This window comes from Schistocerca serialis, chromosome 9, assembly GCF_023864345.2.
Source record: "Schistocerca serialis cubense isolate TAMUIC-IGC-003099 chromosome 9, iqSchSeri2.2, whole genome shotgun sequence".
In the NCBI taxonomy this organism is placed as follows: Eukaryota; Metazoa; Arthropoda; class Insecta; order Orthoptera; family Acrididae; genus Schistocerca; species Schistocerca serialis.
Genome location: NC_064646.1, coordinates 323,206,240 through 323,228,350, shown reverse-complemented (window position 1 = coordinate 323,228,350; position 22,111 = coordinate 323,206,240). Strand labels below are relative to the sequence as shown.

At 38.4% G+C, this 22,111-nt stretch overlaps 1 protein-coding gene across 2 annotated transcripts in view; it reads right to left on the bottom strand.

Moving 5' to 3' along the window:
- Positions 1-21,279, bottom strand: part of LOC126418857 (dnaJ homolog subfamily C member 10-like) — a 114,327-nt gene extending 93,048 nt beyond the window's left edge. Inside the window, exons 1-4 of one of the 2 annotated variants that reach the window (XM_050085847.1) lie at positions 21,207-21,279; positions 21,007-21,118; positions 20,765-20,927; positions 20,472-20,685 (exon numbers count right to left, since the gene is read on the bottom strand). In XM_050085847.1, the coding sequence (XP_049941804.1) occupies positions 20,472-20,685; positions 20,765-20,927; positions 21,007-21,008 (379 nt within the window). In that variant the 5' untranslated portion in view covers positions 21,009-21,118; positions 21,207-21,279. Of the gene's footprint in view, positions 1-20,471; positions 20,686-20,764; positions 20,928-21,006 lie in introns of both variants that reach the window. The other variant, XM_050085846.1, reaches the window with a different exon arrangement.
- Between the last annotated feature and the right edge of the window lie 832 nt (positions 21,280-22,111).

The window sequence follows — 22,111 nt, the reverse complement described above, 5'->3', positions numbered from 1 at the left end:
AACTGCTGAGGATGACACAATGGCCAGTTGGTACCATTGGGGCTTCACGACCTGCTCGGATGGTGTTCATTTGTTAGTTTTTTCTGTTTGTTAGTTAATACAAGAGCAGTCATGTCACACAAAATATACTTCTAGGCCATACTGAATAAACATAACACTATCTATAAATACATTGAAGCACCACAAAAACTGGTAAAAGCATGCGTATTCAAATACAGAGATATGTAAACAAGCAGAATACAGTGCTGTGTTTGGCAATGCCTATATAAGACAAGTGTGTAGTGCAGTGGTTAGATTGGTTACTGCTGCTACAATGGCATGGTATCAAGATTTAAGTGAGGGTGAACATGGTGTTATAGTCAGCACATGAGCGATGGGACAAAGTGTGGATTCTTCCATATGACTACTTCATTAGTGTACCGCAAATATCAGGAATCCAGTAAAACATCAAATCTCTGACATCACTGCAGTCAGAAAAAGATCCTGCAAGAACGGGACCAGCAAAGACTGAAGAGAATCGTTCAACGTGACAGAAGTGCAGCCCTTCTGCCAACTGCTGTAGATTTCAATGCTGGGCCATCAACAAGAGCCAGCGTGTGAACCATTCAACAAAACATCATCAACTGTCATTTGAATGACTGAGCCAAATACCCACTTCTGTACCCTTAATGATTGCCCGACACAAAGCTTTACGACTCATCTGGGCCCATCAACACCAACACTGGACTGTTGAAGACAGGAAACAAGTTGCCTGGTCGGATGAGTCTCGTTTCAAATTGTATTGAGCAGATGGATGTGTATGGGTATGGAGACAACCTCATGAATCTATGGACCCAGATTGTCAGCAGGGGACTGGTCAAGTTGATGGAGGCTCTGTAATGGTATGGGGCATGTCTAAATATGATTCTGACAGTTGACATGTGCTTAAGCATCCTGTCTGATCACCGGTATCCATTCATGTCCATTGTGTATTCCGTAAGACATGGCAATTCCAGCAGGTCAATGCAACATGCCCACAATTGGTACAGAGTGGCTCCAGGAACACACTTCCGGGTTTAAACACTTCCCCCCGGCCAACAAACTCCCCAGACATGAACATTATTGAGCTTATCTCTGATGCCTTGCAATGTGCTGTTCAGCAGAGATCTCCACCCCCTCATATTGTTAGGGATTTATGGACAGCCCTGCAGGATTCATGGTGTCAATTCCGTCCAGCACTACTTCAGACATTAGTCGAGTCCATGCCATGTCGTGTTGCGGCAGTTCTGCGTGCTCAAGGGGGCTCTAAAAGATGTTAGGCAACTGTACCAGTCTCTTTGGCTCTTCAGTGTATAATAAAATTAAAAATTAAGAAAAAGGGTAAGTTCTTTATTTAAGAAAACACACAATGCAGGAAGTGAACATTTGCTACAGAAAGATTTTCAACAGTAGCATAAGAATGTATTACACACATACCAGAACTCTGTAATACATTTATATTGATTAAGGATACATGATAAACAGAACAATTATTTTTTATGTGGCTTCTGTTAGTAACAGTACATTTTTCTGCCACCTAAATAACACAATTTTAATGTTATTTGCCACACATATAAGAAGCCAATCACACACAACTCTCTATCACTTCAAAATATTTCTCCACCCAAGTGTAACAGCTAGGGCTGTAATGGGAATTTGCTCTCACTTTCATTTCTGCTACAAAATTAGAAAAATAACTTATTTTACGAGGGCAGTTCAGAAAGTAACCTCCGATTGGTCACAGTGCGGGTTGTGGGGGGAGTAGCGACGCCATCTGTGCGTTCACGCACTCAACAGGTCAGTCGGCATCAAGCCGTGGTCGAGTGAACGTCGTACCTGCGCTAGTTTAGTTTTTGTGGCAGTTTGAAATGTGTGCTGCAATAGAAAACCCCGCCAAATGTGAAGTGTGTGCTGTCATAAGGTTTTTTACAGCCAAAGGATATTCTGCAGCAGCTATTCATCGTGAGCTTTGTGCCGTGTACGGACCAAGAGTTATGAGTGAAGGAGTTGTCTGTGAATGGGTACGTTTATTTAAATGTGGACGAGAAAACGTTCATGATGAAGAGAGGAGTGGTAGACCATCATTGGTGACTGACGAACTCGTTCAGACAGTTGATGCAAAAGTTCGTGAAAATCGACGTTTCTCAATGTCGGAGTTGTCTACTGGTTTTCCACAGATTTCTAAGACTCTCTTGTACGAGATAGTGACAGCAAGATTGGGTTACTGTAAGTTCTGTGCACGATGGGTGCCCAAAATTCTTACCAACCACTACAAAACTCAAAGAATGGCCTCTGCATTAGACTTTCTGTCACGTTATGAGGACGAAGGAGAACCATTGTTAAACAGAATCATGACCGGTGACGAAACCTGGATTAAGTACGTGAACCCTGAGACAAAAGAACAATCAAAGATGTGGGCACATTCAAATTCGCCTACCAAACCAAGAAAAGCCTCGCAAGATTTTTCTGCCAGAAAACTGATGGCAACGGTGTTTTGGGATGCCAAAGGGGTGTTGTTGGTTGAATTCATGGAACGTGGTATGACCATTAATCGAGACGTGTACTGTGAAACAATAAAAAAGTTACGACGGGCTATACAGAACAAACGCCGTGGTATGCTGACTTCCGGTATCGTTTTTTTGCACGATAACGCCCGTCCTCACTCTGCTCGCAGAACAACGGCCCTTCTTGAGTCCTTCAAGTGGGACGTTGTCAACCATCCACCTTACAGCCCAGACCTGGCGCCAAGTGATTATCACCTCTTCATGCATTTGAAGAAATGGCTCGGGTCACAGCGGTTTGATGACGACGAAGAGCTCAAAGATGCGGTCAAAGGCTGGCTCTAGGCACAAGCGGGTGATTTTTATGCAGAAGGAATTTCAAAGCTTGTGAAGAGATACGATAAGTGCCTCAATCGCTATGGAGACTATGTAGAAAAATAGTGCAAAGATGTAATTGTAAGATGTATACATTAAAATATTTTTATTTAACTTGGTGTATTTTTTAAAATCAACTGGAGGTTACTTTCTGAATGGCCCTCGTACATCATCAAAGAGCAAAATTAAACAAAGTGTCATTTGCTGGTCCAGTTTAAGCTTTCTGATTGTTAAAATTAATTGTGCATCGTGGAACTTGCCTCTTACCCACGTGCCACAATGACAAATACTCTGCAAACCACATCAATTTCCATGTTTTATTAACATATAGCATGTGCATATGCCTTCGAACAACATATCTCAATAACATTTCTGGCTTTTATAGCACTTTTTAAACATTATTTCCTTTGAGAGTAACAAGAATTTTGTAAGTCTGTCAACTCTTTTATGCACTGTAAATACCGCTATTTTCCTATATTGGCATGCTATTTTAATAAATAGCTGAACCATAGAGCAAATGGCTGGACATTTAAGTTCTAACATGGGTCAAAATTTATTATTCAGCCTCACAACTTTTGACAAAGTGAGACTGTACTAATTTGAATCAGAGACAGAGCAGTCATGTACAAATCCTTGCCATACAATGCAAGAAGGTTAAAAATGTGTCGGCACTCTTTGCGTGATGTGTAGAAGTTGGAAATGGCATGATGAATCATGACAAGTTATGATGGCCAATCACAAGTTACATGCATATAGCCAATAAGATTCTGTTTCCTCTTGTGTTTGTTTTGTAAATAAATCTGCATTCCAGCTGTTCTTACTGCAATATAGTAATATCTGACACTGTAAGTGCAACATCTACATGTCGCACGAAAACAGCCAACACTGTAAACACACTTCAACATAATAATCAGTCAATCAATCCAGAGCATTCACAACACCATAGTTGAGGTAACAGAGACAGAAATGCTTCCAAATTACTGTGCCTCTGCTATCACCCGCCTACTCCACAACATGAAGGCAGAATGGTAAGACCTAGAAAACCACAGGGGAATCTCCATCCTATTAAGTGACCTGCAAGATCTTTCCCATGACGCTGCTCACAAGAATGGAAGATCAACTGCACTCCTGCATAGGGATCAAGGAGCACCCAGTATATGTAGAACAGACACTGAACTTTAAAACCATCCTCACATACTAAAACAGCCTCACCTTATGCAGCAACCTTAGTCAATTTCCAAAAGGTCTACAACTCTTAGACACTCCCTCTTCCAGATACTGATCAAACTGGGCTTAGACAACTTGTGAAAGTGGCACTTGTCTGTATGACATCCAAAGTAAAATTCAGAGGAGAACTGTCAATGAACTTTGAAATCAGAACTGGTGTTAGACAGGAAGATGGCCTGTCCCCAATTCTCTTCAACTACCTGCAAAAGATGTACATGAATATACAAAGACACTTATAGATGAATTAGAATCCAGAACTGACAAAACCTGTTGGACAAAGTTATTCATGAATAGATTAAGACACTTTAATGATAATTTGGATTGAGAATTGACAATAAAGACAAATTAGTAGCCAATTGCCTAACATTCGCAGATGACATGACACTTCTGGCACCCACTACAGAAAAAGCTACCTACCAACTCTCCTCCATCAACCACGCAGAAGCTAAAGTTTGCTTGAAGATTGTCATCAACAAGATAGAGTACATGTCAAACTTCAGAGAAACACAACGTGAGCTCACTGGGTAACACTTTAATAGAAATTAACTCCTTCAGATCCCTCAGAGAATGAATAACCCCAAAAATCTATGCAGATCTCGACATGAACAATAGATGCATCAAACTGGAAAATGCATATGATTCTGTAGTAACATTTAAAGCCCTAAATCCCTTTCCCTCAAAACAAAACTCTGACACTACATACCATACCAAGATCTTACATAGTCTGTGAATCAGAATGCACGAATATAGTTAGAAAGGTACAAATCTGGAAAATACAAGCAAAAGACAGAAAGAATGTAAGAAAGGTCATCGGTTTTATCAAACACGATGATGTATGCAAGATCAGATACAACAAGGAACTCCACCGACCCACTGAGTGCCTTACAGCAGCAATAGGAAAAGAGGAGGTTAATTTTCTAGAGCTATATGGTCAGGATGGATAACTGAAGACTCAAATCAACTATCTTCAGTTCTGTCTATGGAGGGAAAGCGACTTATGTCAAATGGACATGACTGGTTAGGAAAGAAACTGATCAACTACTAAGTGACCACAACATTCACAACAGATCAGTGCAGAATGATCAACAGAACTTCATATTCTCTCTGGTCCATAACAGAGGTAAATGTGTGAAAGGACCCAGGATGTCTGAATAGTGAGTGGCAAGCTTGCCACAATTAAGAACTATGTGATCTAATGCAGGCCTAAATAGAACATAACAAAAAAGAGCAAAGGGTGCGAGTGAAAAATGGAGTGGCCTTTGCTACATCACCAGAGTTGCACTTTAATATGGTAAACAAACACTGCAGAGATATGTTGGAGGCTGGTTTTCCAAACAATTTGAAGTAATCTAGAATTAATGAACAAAAGGTGTGGCCCTGAGATATTTAGTTCTATCACAACAATCCATCTGACCAAATGATAACCAAATGCAAAGATTTCTTGTGAAGATCTTAATCCAGACACTTCTTCCTCAACCCTACAACCCCAGCCTTGTCTGATCTGATCTCCAGCACACTTTTTGAAAAAAAAAAAAAAGAAAAGAAAAAAAAGAAACATGCGCAGTGTTCTGGAGGCGTAAAGTAACTCTTGTGTCTGCAAAGAATTTCTGAACAATTATTCCCATGGAGGATCCTGTGGAGTTGCCTAAGTGGTTAAATATTCTCAGTACAAAGCCTGAGTACTTTTACAACCTGTATGTATTCAATATAATCCATAGTTTTACATTTTGAGCTTAGCTAGTTTCCTCTTTCTTCCTGTTTTGATGGCCTTGGGTACCAATAAGGACTTTCTTGCATTCACATGTAGTGTGAGGAGAGACTTCATGCCACTGGTATTTCAGAAGTGTGACATTTTGGTACTTAAATTCAACACGACACTGGAAATCGAGCTTTGATTCGAGAGAAAGTGATGTGTTTGAAAATACAGCATTACTACTATTTAGAAAATATTCTGAATAATTATTTCTGTTAGGCTTTGCTAAAGCTGTAGTATTGAAAATTATTTTATTCTTTTCACTGAATGAAAGCAATTCATCATATGATGCTGGAGACAATGATGAATGTCTGTACACACAGTCTTTTGCAGTTGGGGACGTTAGTGTTTAGAGTGCAACTACGACATTCATCTATAAACACAATGCAAAGAAAGACCCCATGAACATTGTTCCTGTGAGTCCAGTAGGAATGTAATAATGTTTTTCTAACCAAAAAATATTAGAAAACTGAAGGTAAAAATAATTCATTATGTATAACAAACAAGCCTAAAATGTACTGAAACTTCATTCAATACTGAGTTTCTTGACACTAACTAATGGGGACCTGGAGGTTACGAGGATCCAAAAAATGGATTTTTTTTTTAATTTAATAACATTTGGTGTTTCTTCACATTTCTAAAAATATATACTTTATGTATAGTACCTTTTCATTTTCGCGTTTAAATGCATTCCAGAATGAAATTTTCACTCTGCAGCAGAGTGTGCACTGATATGAAACTCCCTGGAAGATTAAAACTGTGTGCCAGACTGAGACTTGAACTCGGAATCTCCACCTTTTGTGGGCAAGTGCTCTACCGCCTGAGCTACCCAAGCCAGTAAGTTTATATGCATTTCTACAGCAGATGCAGCACGTGAACGCCTAGCTGTCACACTACATGAAAAACACAAAACCTTGCGTAAAATGTCTCATTATTTAATTTTGTCACCACTATTTCTAAAGCAGCTCGTTTGTGTAATAATCTTGAAGAACATATTGACTTTACTATGAGCAAGGATTTATTTCAACCCATCTTTCATTGATAAAAGCAGATTATTTTACTTGTGTGTCTCGCTTGTGCTCATGTTGAAAACTACTTGTTGCGACTGAATATTTTAACCATTTTACATTGTACAATGCCAGAAATGAAGAAATTTAATTGCACTCATAAATTTTATGGCTATCAACACAAATGTGGTATTGAAAATTGAAAAAACGAAGAAATTGTTATGCCACACTGAACTGAGGTGAGGCCTACAAGTTTCCCAGGCTGTGCTTTAAAACAAAAGTTGAAAAATCCTACCGAAAATGTAATGTTGGTGTTGTAAACAGTGATAATAATAGATAAATTTTAATTAGTAAATGCAAGCTTTCAAAATGACTTTTTTTCTGTTGCTAAATGTAAATACTCTAACAGTGAAATATCCCTTACATTTTGTGAGAAAACAAGTAAGAGAAGAGGTTATAGTGGAATGTCAAGTGTGTAAAGTAACAAAATGTACAATGATACCTCCTGTAACATGCGCAAAACACACTAGGGTGACAAAAGTCATGGGATACCTCCTCATATCGTGCTGGACTTCCTTTTTCCTGGAGTACTGCAGCAACTCAACATGGCATGGACTCAACAAGTTGTTGGACGTCCCCTGCAGAAATATTGAGGCATGCTGCTTCTACAGCCTTCCATAATTGTGAAAGTGTTGCCAGTGCAGGATGTCATGCACAAATTGACCTCCTGATTAAGTCCTATGAATGTTCAATGGAATTCATGTCAGGCAATCTAGGTGACCAGATTATTTGCTCGAACTGTCCAGAATGTTTTTCAAACCAATTGCAAACAGTTGTGGCTTGGTAACATGACATCGTTGTTGGGGAATATGACTGCAGTTGAACATAATCATCGCACCTGGCGACTCAATCCATTCCATGTAAACACAGCCCACACCATTATGGAGTGACCACTAGATTGCACAGTGCCTTATTGACAACTTGGGTTCCTGGCCTTGTAGGGTCTGTGCCACACTCTAACCCTACCAGCAGCTCTTACCAGCTGAATTCGGGATGCATCTGACCATGTTATGGTTTCACAGTCATCTAGGATCCAACCAATATCATCATGGGCCCAAGAGAGACAATGCAGGTGACTTCATCTGTCAACAAAGGCACTCATGTCGGTCGTCTGCTGCCACAGCCCACTGACACCAAATTTCACCACAGTGTCCTAATGGATACGTTTGTCACACATCCCACACTGATTTCTGCGGTTATTTCATGCAACGCTGCTTGTCTATTGGCACTGACAACACTACACAAATGCTGCTCAAAAAATGGCTCTGAGCACTATGGGACTCAACTGCTGAGGTCATTAGTCCCTTAGAACTAGTTAAACCTAACTAACCTAAGGACATCACAAACATCCATGCCCGAGGCAGGATTCGAACCTGCGACCGTAGCGGTCTTGCGGTTCCAGACTGCAGCGCCTTTAACCGCACGGCCACTTCGGCCGGCACAAATGCTGCTGCTCGTGGTCATTAAGTCAAGGCCTTTGGCCACAGTGTTGTCTGTAGTTGAGAGGTAATGCTCGAATTTGGTATTCTAGTCACATTTTTGACACTATGAATCTTGGATTCTATAATAATGCATCTAATTCCAACTATCATTCTACATTAAAAGTTTAATTCCCGTCGTGCTGCCATAATCACATCAGAAACCTTTTCACATGAATCATTAAGTACACATGACAGATCTGGCAATGCACTGCTCTTTTATACCTTATGTATGCAATACTGGTACCATTTGTATATGCGTATATTGCTATCCAATGACTTTTGTCATCTCAATGCAAAGTGAAGTCCAGTTATTCTGTGCCATGATGGATCTTCACCACCAACACCATCTGTCAAATTTGAGAGGTATTATAAACGTTTACATAACGCCCTAACGGAAGTCAGTGAAGCATCTATGCGGAGTGCAGCAAAAGAACCTAGATATTTGTCAGTCTACAGATATATTTGCTGTACTGGACGATTCCTGGCAGAAGAGAGGCCATACATCGCACAATGGAATTGTCACACTTACCTCTGTAGACACAGGCAAGGTGCTGGACTACGAATGTCTGACAAAACACTCCCAAGGTTGTGCCAACATGGAAAATGAAAATAAATGTGACAAAAAATTTGATTATTTCAGTGGTGGTACAGAACGCAAGGAGGCAGTCTCTACTTTTTGTAGAGCAATTGCTAGACATAGTGTGCGATTCAGTAACACATTGGTGATGGTGACTCTAAAGGTTTCAGTAGTGTTGTGGCTGCTAAAGCATACGGTGAAATAGAAATTTAAAAAATGGAATGAAATGTATAAGGCATATGCAGAAGAGAATTCAGGTTAACACAGGAAACTTTTACAACAACATGACAGGAAAGAATCTCTCTGATGGTAAAACAATTGGTGGACAAGGCACACTCACCAAACTAGAAATAGAAAACCTCACAGAATGTTACAGCCTAGCCATAGGAAGAAACAGCAAAAATGTCAGTCTGATGAGAAAAGCAATTTAAGCAATTCTGTTTCACACAGTTGCCACTGGTGATGATCCACTGCACAGACTCTACCCAAAAGGAAACACTTCATGCCACATGTATCATAGGTGTGAAGGAATGGACAAAAACACACACATGTACACTCCATACAAGAAAATGTTACAGTAGAACTAAAAACAGTCTACAAAGATCTTTCAGATTCTAAATTCCTGGAAAAAAATTTTACATGGCAAAATACAAAATCTGAATGAATGTTTCAATAACTGGAATAGGGAATGCTTGTCAAAAACTCTTTTTGTTGGCATGTCAGCTTTTCATTTTGGTGTGATGGACACCATAATATGTTTTAGTGGTGGAGTAACAAGTAAATTAAAAACAACGGGCAGATTAGACATACAAATTGAGGACAACATGAAAAGTGGGCTACAACAAGTGGAAGCTGGTAAAGCTGCTGAAAGTATAACAAAGGAGGCCAGAATAACAAGGGAAATAAAAGAAAACTAGAAAAAAGATGATATAGGTACTCAGTATCAACAAGATTATGGAGTTGGAATGTTCTGATATGTAATCACTGACAGGAAAATGACATGCAAATCTTCAGCTTCAGTTTCTCATAATCAATGTTTTTGCATACTTAGGTATCATTATCTCATCCAATTCTAAAGCTAAAAAAAATTATAAAAACATAATGCTTGCCAACACAGTGATCTACATTAGTCAACAATTTATTGAATATTTTAAACTGGAGCCTTTCATATGTCCTTAAACTATTAGGAGAAAAAGTGGACTACTAAAATTATTTTCTTTTTTTTAATACAACGAACGAGGTGGCGCGGTGATTAGCACACTGGATTCACATTTGGGAGGATGATGGTTCAAACTCTCTTCTGGCCATCCACATATAGATTTTCTATGATTTGCCTAAACAGTTCCAGGCAAATGACGGGATGGTTCCTTTGAAAGGGCAAAGCTGATTTCCTTCCCTATCCTTGGCACAATCCGATCTCATGCTCCATCTCCTCAATGTTGACAGGACATTAAACCCAATCTTCCTTCCTTCCTCCCTTTTTAAAGTACGGAAAACAACAAATTGCTACATATCCTGGTTTACTGTTTCCATCTAGAATAAAAATTACAGGTAATTCAGTATATAAGATAAAAATCAAAATTCATTCCACTATGTATTCCAGTTTTTAAATTTTTTTCACACAGAGGTCACGACATACTATGTGGTTAAAGTTTCATTCCAGTATCTATTAAAGTTTTTGAGTTGCTAAACTTCAAAACACTAGTAAAACTACAGGCCATGAGGTCTAGGTCCCCTTAAAATATTTTTCAGGAAGTCCTTTTCCACAGTTACACTTCAAGATTGGTGGCAATTGCAGTCACTGGAATACTAACTCTGTGATGGCATTCAATTTCTGTCCCCAAGTAATGAGACAAATAGTTTTCTCAAATAATTTCATATCTGCATTTTGTTGACAATCTTACACATTTTAAGTAAGAAAATATTGTTTCAAGCTCTAATATGCAAGGAAACTACATTATTCTATGTAAGAACCACATTATACAAGGTGACACAGAATAACAAGAATGTGTGAAATAAATAGTGGCAGCCATGGGCAGGAGGCAGCACTATGAATTCTGAAAGTTAGTTTCCGCCATTTCAGTAATCATGGATGAGCGGAATGTACAAGAGGATGCGTTAGCCATAAAAATGTATTATAAAAAAATGATAGTTTGGTAGCAGCACAGAGGGAGTTTTGACGTTTTTATGATTTAGGAAGTCATGAAGGTGTTCCGTCAAAACACATGATAATATGTTAGATTAATAACTTTGAAAAGATTGGCTCTGCCCTCAAAAAGAAACCAACAGGATGACCAAGATGTGTGAATTCTCCAGCGAACATTGTTGTTGTACGCAATGTCTTAGAGAGCACATGGCATTCAATTCATAAGCAAGTAGCAGTGGTTGGAATGTCACAGGAGAGTGTTCGCAGAATTCACCTTGATTTAAAATTTCATCTGTACAAACTACAGGTGGTGCAACAATTTAAGGACAACAATTACTGGTTACGATTAGGATTCTGTTAACAAATGATAACAAAAACAAACAATGACCATGAATTTCTAAACAAGTTGTGGATGTCAGATGAGGCACATTTCCATCTCACAGGTTATGTGAATAAACAGAACTACCGTAACTGGGCAAACAAATCCCAATGACGTTCATCAGTGCCCTTTACATGCTATTAAAGTGACAGTATGGCGTGGTATGGTGTTTCATAACATAGGATTATCGGACTGCACTTTTTCGCAAGTGAACTGGGAAACAAAATAACTGTCAATGTCTATCGTTATGTGGAGATGTTATGAACTTCCGTTACATCTGAACTGAACAACTTTCGAAACATTCAAGAAGCCTGGTTTCAACGGGACAGAGCAACATCACACACTGCACAGCAATCAATGGCATATGTGCGAGAATTGTTTGGCAATTATGTGATCTCACGATTCGGTAACATTCCCTGGCCCCCTTGAGTGTCAAGTTTATCTGTTTGTGATTTTTTCTCGTGGGGCTACCTCAAGAGCAAAGTCTACACGACTCGATCAAGAACTCTGGATGAGTTAAAACAGAGAGTCTGGGATGCAATTCACAGTATCCAGCTGCGATGTTGCAGCGGTCAATGAGGAATCTCACCAGCAGAGTTCACAAATTCATTCGTACAGGACACCATCTAAAGGACATATTTTTTTAAAAAATGATAAATGCCATCAATGTTTCATAAATGGCAAATTTGGAAGATTTCAATTACTATCAATGCAATTACTTTCCTTCATCACTTCTAGTTTTATTGGATTGTGGAAATGTTCCCATTTTTCTGTGTCACCCTGTAGAAATATGATGAGGTGACAAAAGTCACGGAATACCTCCTAATACTGTGTCGTACCTCCTTTTGCCTGGTGTAGTGCAGCAACTCAATGTGACTTGGACTCAACAATTCGTTAGAAGACCCATGCTGTCTTTATAGCCAACCATAATTGCGAAGTGTTGCTGGTGCAGGATTTTGTGCAAGAACTGACCTCTCAGTTATGTCCCACAAATGTTTGATTAGTAGCCAAACCATTTGCTCGAATTGTCCAGAATGTTCTTTAAACTAAATATGAACAAGTGTGGTCTGATGACATGGTGCATTGTTATCCCTATAAATTCCATAGTTGTTTGGGAATTTGAAGTCCTGGAATGGCTGCAAATAGTTTGCAAGTAGGCAAACATAAATATTCCCTGTCAATGATCAGTTCAGCTGGTGAAGGCCCAGTCTAGCCCATGTAAACACAACCCACACCAGTAGGCAGCCACCGCCAGCTTCCACAGTACCTTGGTGCTACACTCGAAACCTACCATCAGCTCTTACCAACTGAAATCGGGACTCATCCGACCAAGACACGGTTTTCCTGTCATCTAGGGTACAACCGACATGGTCACGAGCCCAGGAGAGACACTGCAGGCAATGTCATGCTGTTAGCAAAGGCATTCACACTGTTCATCTGCCATACCCCATTAATGCCGAATTGCACTACACTGTCCAAACGGATATGTTCATCGTATACCCCACATTGATTTCTGTGGTTATTCAATACAGTTTTGTTTGTCTGTTAGCACTGAAACTTGATGCAAACACCGCTGCTCTCGGTGATTAAGGGAAGGCTCTTGGCGACTGCATTTCCTGTGGTGAGAGGTAATGCTTGACATTTGATATTCTTGGCATACTCATGACACTGTGGATTTGGAATATTGAATTCCCTAAGAATTTCCAAAATGGAATGTCCCGTGCATCTAGGTCCAACTATCACTGCACATCAAAAGCATGCTAATTCCTGTCGTGTGGCCATAATCATGTCAGAAACCTTTTCACATGAATCACCTGGGTACAAATGATAGCGCCGCCAATGCACTGCTCTTTTGTATCTTGTGTATGCAATACTACCATTATCTATCTGCCTATCACTATCCCATGACTTTTGTCACTTCAGTGTGTGCCAATATTTTCAAGGATATTTTTAGTAACTTCATATAAAATATGACTCTCTCAAAAATAGTAATATGGACAAAATAGTGATGTGGGTTACATGGTTACTCTCTAATACTGTTTATGAAACATAATGATTTTAACAGAGGTCAGTAGCTGAAGAAAGCAAAGTAAAAATGTTAGATCATTCATAAAACACTTTTAAGAAATGAAAATACCACTTGTCTGAATATCACTAACTCTGCCCAGTACTGAGAGTGCAAAATGTCGAATCGGGGGGGGGGGGGGGGGGGGGGGGCAAAAAAAACCTCTGTTGGAGAACGACCCTACAGAAATGCTGTTGCATGTTCTACCCCATGTTCAGGGGCCATACAGCTTCTATAGGCCCAAAGCTCTCAACAGCTTCAGCTGTTGAGTACATGGTGGCAAAATCGTCTAGCATATTAAATGCATTGAAGTTCCCACAAAGAAGGAATGAGTATCTGTGAAATAAGTTTAGAAAGAGCCATTTCATTTACTGTGTCGTTCATTCAGGGTCAAGTACCAGAACATACAATATACTATATGGCACTTACACTATTATAACAACTACTTTTATGTGTGTATCAGTAGTACTACAATTTTGCCCCCTGAAGGGGTAACAAGCTCTGCTTCCATGTAGGCCTACTGTAATTATTGAGTGCAGGTAATATAAACCTGTGTTTCGAGCGTCCACATCCTCCTGATAACCATTTTCCTTTTCTGAACTGGAGTAGAATGTAACGCCTATAATGGGATAGCATCTGCATCACGACTCTTTTTTTTTAAAAAAAAAAAAAAAAAACACACACACACACACACACACACACAGACAGCAACAGTACAGCTCACCAACCAAGTAGACAACGATGCATTCAACAATAGCTCATAGTACGCTGCACAATTGGAAACATACATCTGCAAATCACTACAGCATGAAGTCTGCTGACTGCTAGAAATCAGATCTGGGGAGTCCACAAGCCAAGTTATAGTTCCCACATAGTAGTTTTCAATACCAGCTCCTCCACTCTGTTAAACGTCATCTGCACCTGGTGTACATTTTCTGTAGTAGCATCACACTTTGAAAGAAACACTGTGGGATACCTGATCAATGTAATCACAAAGGACATGGCCAATATCTTACCTAAAGTAGGGAGAAAGTAAGGACTTTGGATAATATCTGTGGAATATCATTTGTAAAACAGTATAGAGATTTCTCCAGATAAAAGAAAATGCCTGTTAGATACTTCCCACACCAGAGTCCATATTATAATTACCTCAAATAGGCCCACATTGTCAATAGTGGAATGATACCTCCAGAATTCACACACTGACAACAATTAATATGTAAGGCATAGGCTGACAATGTCTTCTACAGTTTTCCCATGCATTTTATGTTGGAAACTTCACAATGGATATTTCCAATTTACTGTCTTTTTTATAGACAGATAGGTAGATTAAAATAGCTTCCATTTGCAATTTGGGGCAGAGTCCTGTTAGCCCATTTTAAGCTAAGCAGGTTGTAAGTTGTGTTCCAAAAATGAACAGCATAGGCACAGAAGCGATTACACTTTCTGCAGAACCTGGACATCATTCTGCAGGACAATGCTCAAACATGTACAGTGCAAGCTGTTACTGATTTGTTTGACTGATGGGGCTGCTAAAGTGCTATAACCCCTACTGCAATCCCCTGACTTAAACCCTTGTAAGTTCAACTCCATTTCTAAACTGTAGGAAACACTTCATGGCATTCGCTTCTGAACTGCTACAAATTCATCGAGCAATAGACAGCGCCACTCAATCTATCAACACAACTGGCACTGCTAAGAGTATCCTACGACTTCCACATCACTGGCAACGGGTTATACACAATACTGGTGACTACTCTGAAACATGTATATATTTTGTACGAACTGTAAACAAATAGTTGCCATTAGTAAAGTTCCAACCCTCGTAAAAAGCAGTCGGGGGCAGTCTCAGCAGTCACAGTCACTACACCGGGAAGCAGCCGAATCATTAGGAGCCATCACTATAAAGTGACAATTCGATGATCCTGCAGTGAACTATGTCGGGCGAGGCAACTGATTTTCCACTACGCATCCAGCAAAAGTTATTACCTTGAGTTTTCTGCCTATTAATAAAGAACAAGTTCTATAGCTGTCTCTACAAGTAGTCAACAAGTAATAGTAGAATACACAGAGGAACAAGTTTCATCTCCTAATGTCAACGAGGTGTTTAGTTGCATGAGTCACAACGAAGGACAACTGGTATTTTTCTGTGCCAGAATATAAAAGGAAATGAGCACTGTCTCACGCTTGTCTCTTGACTTTAGTATTTGACTGTGTATCATTGGAATGAGTTGCAAGCAGAGCTCTCATCTCTGATGATGAATGATAGCACTTGGGAACTGGAGTTGAGAGGAAGGACGGAGTGGTAGTGTATCAAACATATGTTTGAGGTATTTTCTTACCCCTGGGATTGGAAACAGTCCTAAAAATAGAAGAATTAACAATAGTCAATGGCACGGGGGTGAAGGAAGCAATGGAAACCACTCCATTAAAGACACACAATGCATATCCACATGACATGTGGCTTGAAACTTGAAGAGTATCACGATGATCTCTCTACTAGCGAATGATTCCAGATTAGTCCTCCATTCTGATCTCCAGGAGGGGATGTCAAAGGGGAGGAAATCATGACAAAAAGATTACATAACCAACACAAGAGTCACATTGTACAAGTTGGAGCATGAAAAGTCAGAAATCAAAGTGATACAGAAGCTAGAAAATGGAAATTGAAATGCACAAGCTCAATCTAAATGTAGTGGCAGTCAGTAAAGTTTTAGGATTTCTGATCAGACGAAGATAGGATAATATCAAAAGCAGCAGAAAATGATAGAATGGGTGTAGGACTCATCATGAATAGGAAAGTAGTGCATACCAATTCCAACACGAATACTTCAGATACGTAAGCCTGTGTCACATGCAGAAGACAAAGAGAGAGAAAAAGTATACGAGGATATTGAACTTGTAATTTGGTATGTTAAGGCAGATGAAAATCTAATAACCATGGGTGGCTGGAACACAGTTGTTGCAGAAAGAACAGAAGCCAGGGTTACAAGAGAAAATGTGATAGGTGGTAGGAATCAATGAGGAGAAAGACTAATTGAGTTCTGTAATATTTTCACCTACTGATAGCTAAAACACTGTTCTAAAATCACGAAAGAATGAGGTATACTAGGAAAAGACCAGGAGATACGGGAAGATTCCAGCTGAATTACATCAAGGTAAGGCACAGATTTCGAAATCGAGTATCAATGCAGACAGAAGTGAGGAACAATGAGGTGTGTGCGACATTCTCTACAGGTGTAGTTAGTGCGATAATAAGTATCACAATAGACATTTCAGTTAAACACGAATAGACACCTTTAATCAGGACAATCAATGAAGTTAGACAGACAAACATAGATGCGAGGTAGGTCACAGCTAAAGTCTGGATCAGAGCCAGCAGCAGTCACGTCGGTGCTTATATACTGTTCATATGTTGTCAGTTCTTGTAATGCAGTTGGATGATTCATTGACAGAAATAATGACAGGTGAGAAGACAGGAATGTATTTTTAGTGCTATAATTGAAACCTTTGTCTTGTTTGCTGTCTTTCAGTGTATGAGCAAGTTTTACGAGAAATATTTTGTGATCATGGCAGTGAGTGCTATAAAGTGGACTGATTTAAGTGATTTAGTTCTGCATAGTGATGTTGTCCATTGGCACTCATGAATTAATTAGAGATACATGAAAATGTATCAAATGTGGTGGTGAAATGACTATGCAATCGATCTGCACGAGCACACCGCGCAAGTAGATCAATGTTTTTTAACTGAACCATGGGAGAAGGTAAGTGGTTCAATTTTATTTAATAACAGAGTCACGTGTTCAATATATTAATAAACATTGACCCATCTACCTTCTCCCATGATTTAACTAAAAGTACAGTGGTCCACCTACCTTCTCCCATGATTTAATTAAAAACATTGACCCAATTACTCAGTGTCTCTGCACAGATTGACTGCGTAGCAATGCAGAAGAGAGAAATATTTCCCTGCTTTTTCAAACATATGAGTTGTGATTCAGTTCTTGGTTTGCTGATACCAGTAAAGTTTGAGCAGCTACGACTCAAACAAGGAGCAGCTAAATTTATAACCTTCATTTACAGCAATGTTTCACCCTTTCTTCCGAATGTATTACTTTGAAACATGTCATCTGCCTGTTCCTCTTTCATTGGCAGGTAACAGAAACAGCTGATACACATTCTTTTGTTTCCATCACACCTCCAACAAGTGCTGACGACATTCCTAGATGAAACACAAAAGTACGTCACTGGCCCTATTCCAGACTTTTACCGAAAGTCACTTCAAAGAAACCACATACAGCAGAAGAACAATTAAAGAAAGAAGAATGTTCAGTAAAAGAAGACAATACAGCAAGGTACGTCAATTAGGAATTAAATATATACGAAGTGCATGGAAGCCAAGGAAAACAGAGAATTCAATATTAAAGTCAGAGTTTAACAGAGCTTTGAAAGACTTGCAATCAAATAAGGCAAAAATCATACACAAAATTCCTTCAAAATTTTAAAAATCATTGCGGAAAACACCACACAAACAAGTATTCAAGAGTATATTAGTCTGAAAACATACCACCAGACTTTTAGAAAAATATTGTCCACACCATTCTGAAAGTGGTAAAGGTAGATAAGTGTGAGAACTATCAAACACTGAGCTTAACGGCTCATGCCACAGCATGCCGACAAGAATAACGTATACAAAAAGGGAAAAGAAGACTGAGGATATGCTTGATGGCTATCGCTTTGGCTTTAAAAGAGGCATTTATGATGTCTAGCTTGATAATGGATACAAGACTTACGAAAAATTATTTGTTCATATGATTTGTTACCCAGGAAAAAGTGGTCGACAATGCATGATGATGCAGGACATTAAACATTCTCAGAAACTATAGGGAAAAAATATACAACATATGTAAGAACCAAGAAGGAATAGTAAGAATGGAAAAGCAAGAATGAAGTGCTTGCAGTAAAAGGGTGTGAGAAGACAGAGATGCAGTCTTCCAGCACTACTGTTCAATCTCTACATCTAAGTCAAAATGACAGATATAAAAGAATTTCATAAATGGGAATAACAGTCGGGGTGGAGGGATACAAATGATAAGATTTACTGATAACATTGCTATTCTCAACGAAAGTGAAAAAGAATTACAGGGCATACTGAGTGGAACAAGTAGTCTGCAGAGTATGGATTGAGGGTAAATTGAAAAAAGGATGAAAACAACAAGGAGAAGCAAAAATAAGATTAGCAATAAACTTAACACAAAAATTGAGAACCACAAAGTAGAAGAATTTAAGGAATTTTGCTACATCAGAAGCAAAATAACATGACAGGTAAGCAAGAGCATAAAAAGCAGTTAAGCACAGGCAAAGATGGCATTTCTGAACACAAGAAGCCTGCTAGTGTCTAAAATTGGCCTCAATTTGAAGAAGAAATTTCTGAGAATTTTAATAATTTAAAATATAGGTTTAAGTGTTCGTCTGGAGTGTAGCCATGTACGGAAGTGAAACATGGATGATGAAAGTTTAGAAAAGAAGAGAACATAAGATTTTTTAATTGTGGTTCTACAGAAGAATGCTGAAGATTAGATGGGTAGATTGTGTAACCATTGTTCCGTTTACTAATGGGGGGAAGTGTGACGTGTAAAAACCATAGAGCGAGCACAAGAGATGAAAACAGTAAGCAGATCACCACCACAATGACAACAACAAACATTATTTGTTTTGCGTACACAAGTGGTGTACAATTTTTGGTGGGTTGCTTTATTATTATTATTTATTATTATTATAAGGGACTTAATCTAATATTTATCTCTGCACTTATTACACGTCTGCGCTTTAGAGCTCTATGATGGAAACAAGTATCTAATGCTTATCTGTTCCATATATTAACAAAATTATGCTTTTTCCATTCTCAATGTACCACTGGAAACCTGTACAGATTTCTACATTTGGACTTTCCCATGTACTACTGTGTACGTGAATTTTTTGCAAAAGTTAAATACAAAATAAAGTATCACCATACCTTCAGTATTGCAACAGACACCCGCACAAACACTGCTGGACATACAAATGCTGAAGTGTTACAGAAAATGGCACAGGGGCTCATTGGGTTTGTATTCCAAACAATAGTGTACATCAAGAAAAATATAGAAAATTATAGCACAAATAGCAGTTTTCATAACTATAGTACAAGAGCGAGTCACTGCCTTCACCTAGACAGGAAGAATAAACATAAGACTCAAATTAGCCTCTTGTATGAAGGTGTAAAACTGTATAATAAACTGCCGTAGAAAATAAAAGCAGGTAACATGTACCACTTTAGGAAAAATCTTAAATTGTTTTTGCAGGAACACCGCTTTTACACTATATGTGAATTCCTTAGTACAAAATGATTGTAAATAACTTTTGTTTCACAATATTTTGATAAGGAGCAAAAATGATTGTAAATAACTTATATGTCACAATGTTTAACTACATGTAACAACATACTGTATAAATATATGAATGTACGCAACTGACAACATCCATACATTTTAAAATGTCCATGGATGGCTAAATAAATAAATGTACAGCAATATAGTAATTATGGACAAGGTTATTTTATCAGAAAGTGCGAAAAATACATTTTTAAAAACAAAACACCACAAACCAAAGTGGACATAACAGTTCCAATTTAATTTAAGAACTGGGTACTCTCAATATTTACAAATATGACAAATCTTATGTTGTCAGCAATAGCCATTCTCCCTATCTCTCTCCAAGTTTGTTTCTTCTAAACAAAGTATTGTTAGGTTTTCAAAGATTTATTATTATGTTTGTCTGTTCCTGTCATTGAATGGGCCGTTACATTGACTGAACAAACATATTGCATTCCAAAATGTAACTCACCGAAATCGGCACCGTTCAGTGTTATAATCTGGGGGTCGTCATCATATATGCCAAAATTATCCCGGTAATAACTCCAGGAGTGATATGTTTGCTGTCCGGTTGTTTTTACACCATCTTCTCCAAATAGATCGTATTTCTTTCGGGACTCCTGGTCTTTTAGAACTTCATATGCTTTTGTGAGTTTCACAAAATTCGCATGAGCATCTGGATCGCCCTAACAGAAAAAGAAAGTTTGAAGTCACCAACAACTAATCATATTGGTATATATTTTAATGACAGTCGCTTATCCTCACCTTGTTTTTATCGGGGTGCATTTTTACAGCTAGTTTTTTAAAGGCTTTTCTTATTTCTTTGTCATTTGCGCTTTTTGTTACACCTAGAAGTTCGTAATAATCTTGTGCCAAACTACTAACCACTAACATTAAAATCGAAAACTTTGATAGACCCAGCGTAAACCTGAAACAAATGATTGAAGTTTATTGTCACGGTACAAATCACGTTAATATATGCGAAATTAGACCTACTATGTACTTACATCGTTCAAACAGTGAGTATTCTTGATATAAATATGCGGTATATGTTGCTGTGCTCACGCATCCGCTTCTGTCAAAGTGTGGGCGGTCCACATCATCCAAGTCGTCTACCTTCTGTCAGGATCAGAGATTAATATTACAACAAAAACAGGAAACAATAATGTACGCCTCGTAAACTATGTACAAAATTTGTGCTGCGTACAAACACCGGTCTTTCCAAAACAAGCTTCCTACTCATACAATTTCTGCGCTTATGGTTAAATACTCTGGTTGACAGTCGGCTGCGACATATCGCAGAGATGTTCTGTTGCTACTGTTCTCCAAATCTCAGCTTCAGTGCGCCCAATGATTTTTTCTTATTATGTACATGTATTTTTGACTATCTGGTTTGAGTCACTGGTGAAATAAAGCATTACAGATACAAAGAGTCTCATTTTCTAATGTTCTGTGAAGAAACTTTTAATTCACAGGTTTCTCACTTACTTTGGAATTGCATTGTAACATTTACTCCAATCACGTTGACAAATGAAATTTTACAGATCATTGGAGTCATTACTCAAAACAATACAGACAATAAAAAGAAATGAATACTCAACTTTTATTTGTCACAGAATTCAATACGTCTGAAAGCATAATGCTGTCAAACTTTTGTACAAGTTGATACTCATTATCATACACTTTATAATCGGTTTCGCTATGACCATTATGTGTTTATGAGTCTTCAATCAAACATTACATTACACAATAATAGCTCAGGTTCTTAAATTTCTGTCCATTGTACGTGACAATTAAGAATGTAGCGCTATCTTTATCATTCTTTATTTGACGTCTTTCATAAGTAAAGAAAATAATCAGTTATTCAATTTTCGGGGAAAGTACAAAAACTGTACCAGAACGCATGTTAGAACAAAATATTATGCATTCCCTATATATGACAGGCAAACTATCATTCATCTTCTTTCATATCTACACAAATATTCGAAACTAGCTTATTATGCAAAAAAAAAAAAAAATTCAGTATTCTCATCAATGTTCGTATTTTTTACATCAAAACTTGTTTACGTACTGCCTAGCTGCAATTAATGAAATAAAAGATACAGGAGCTGA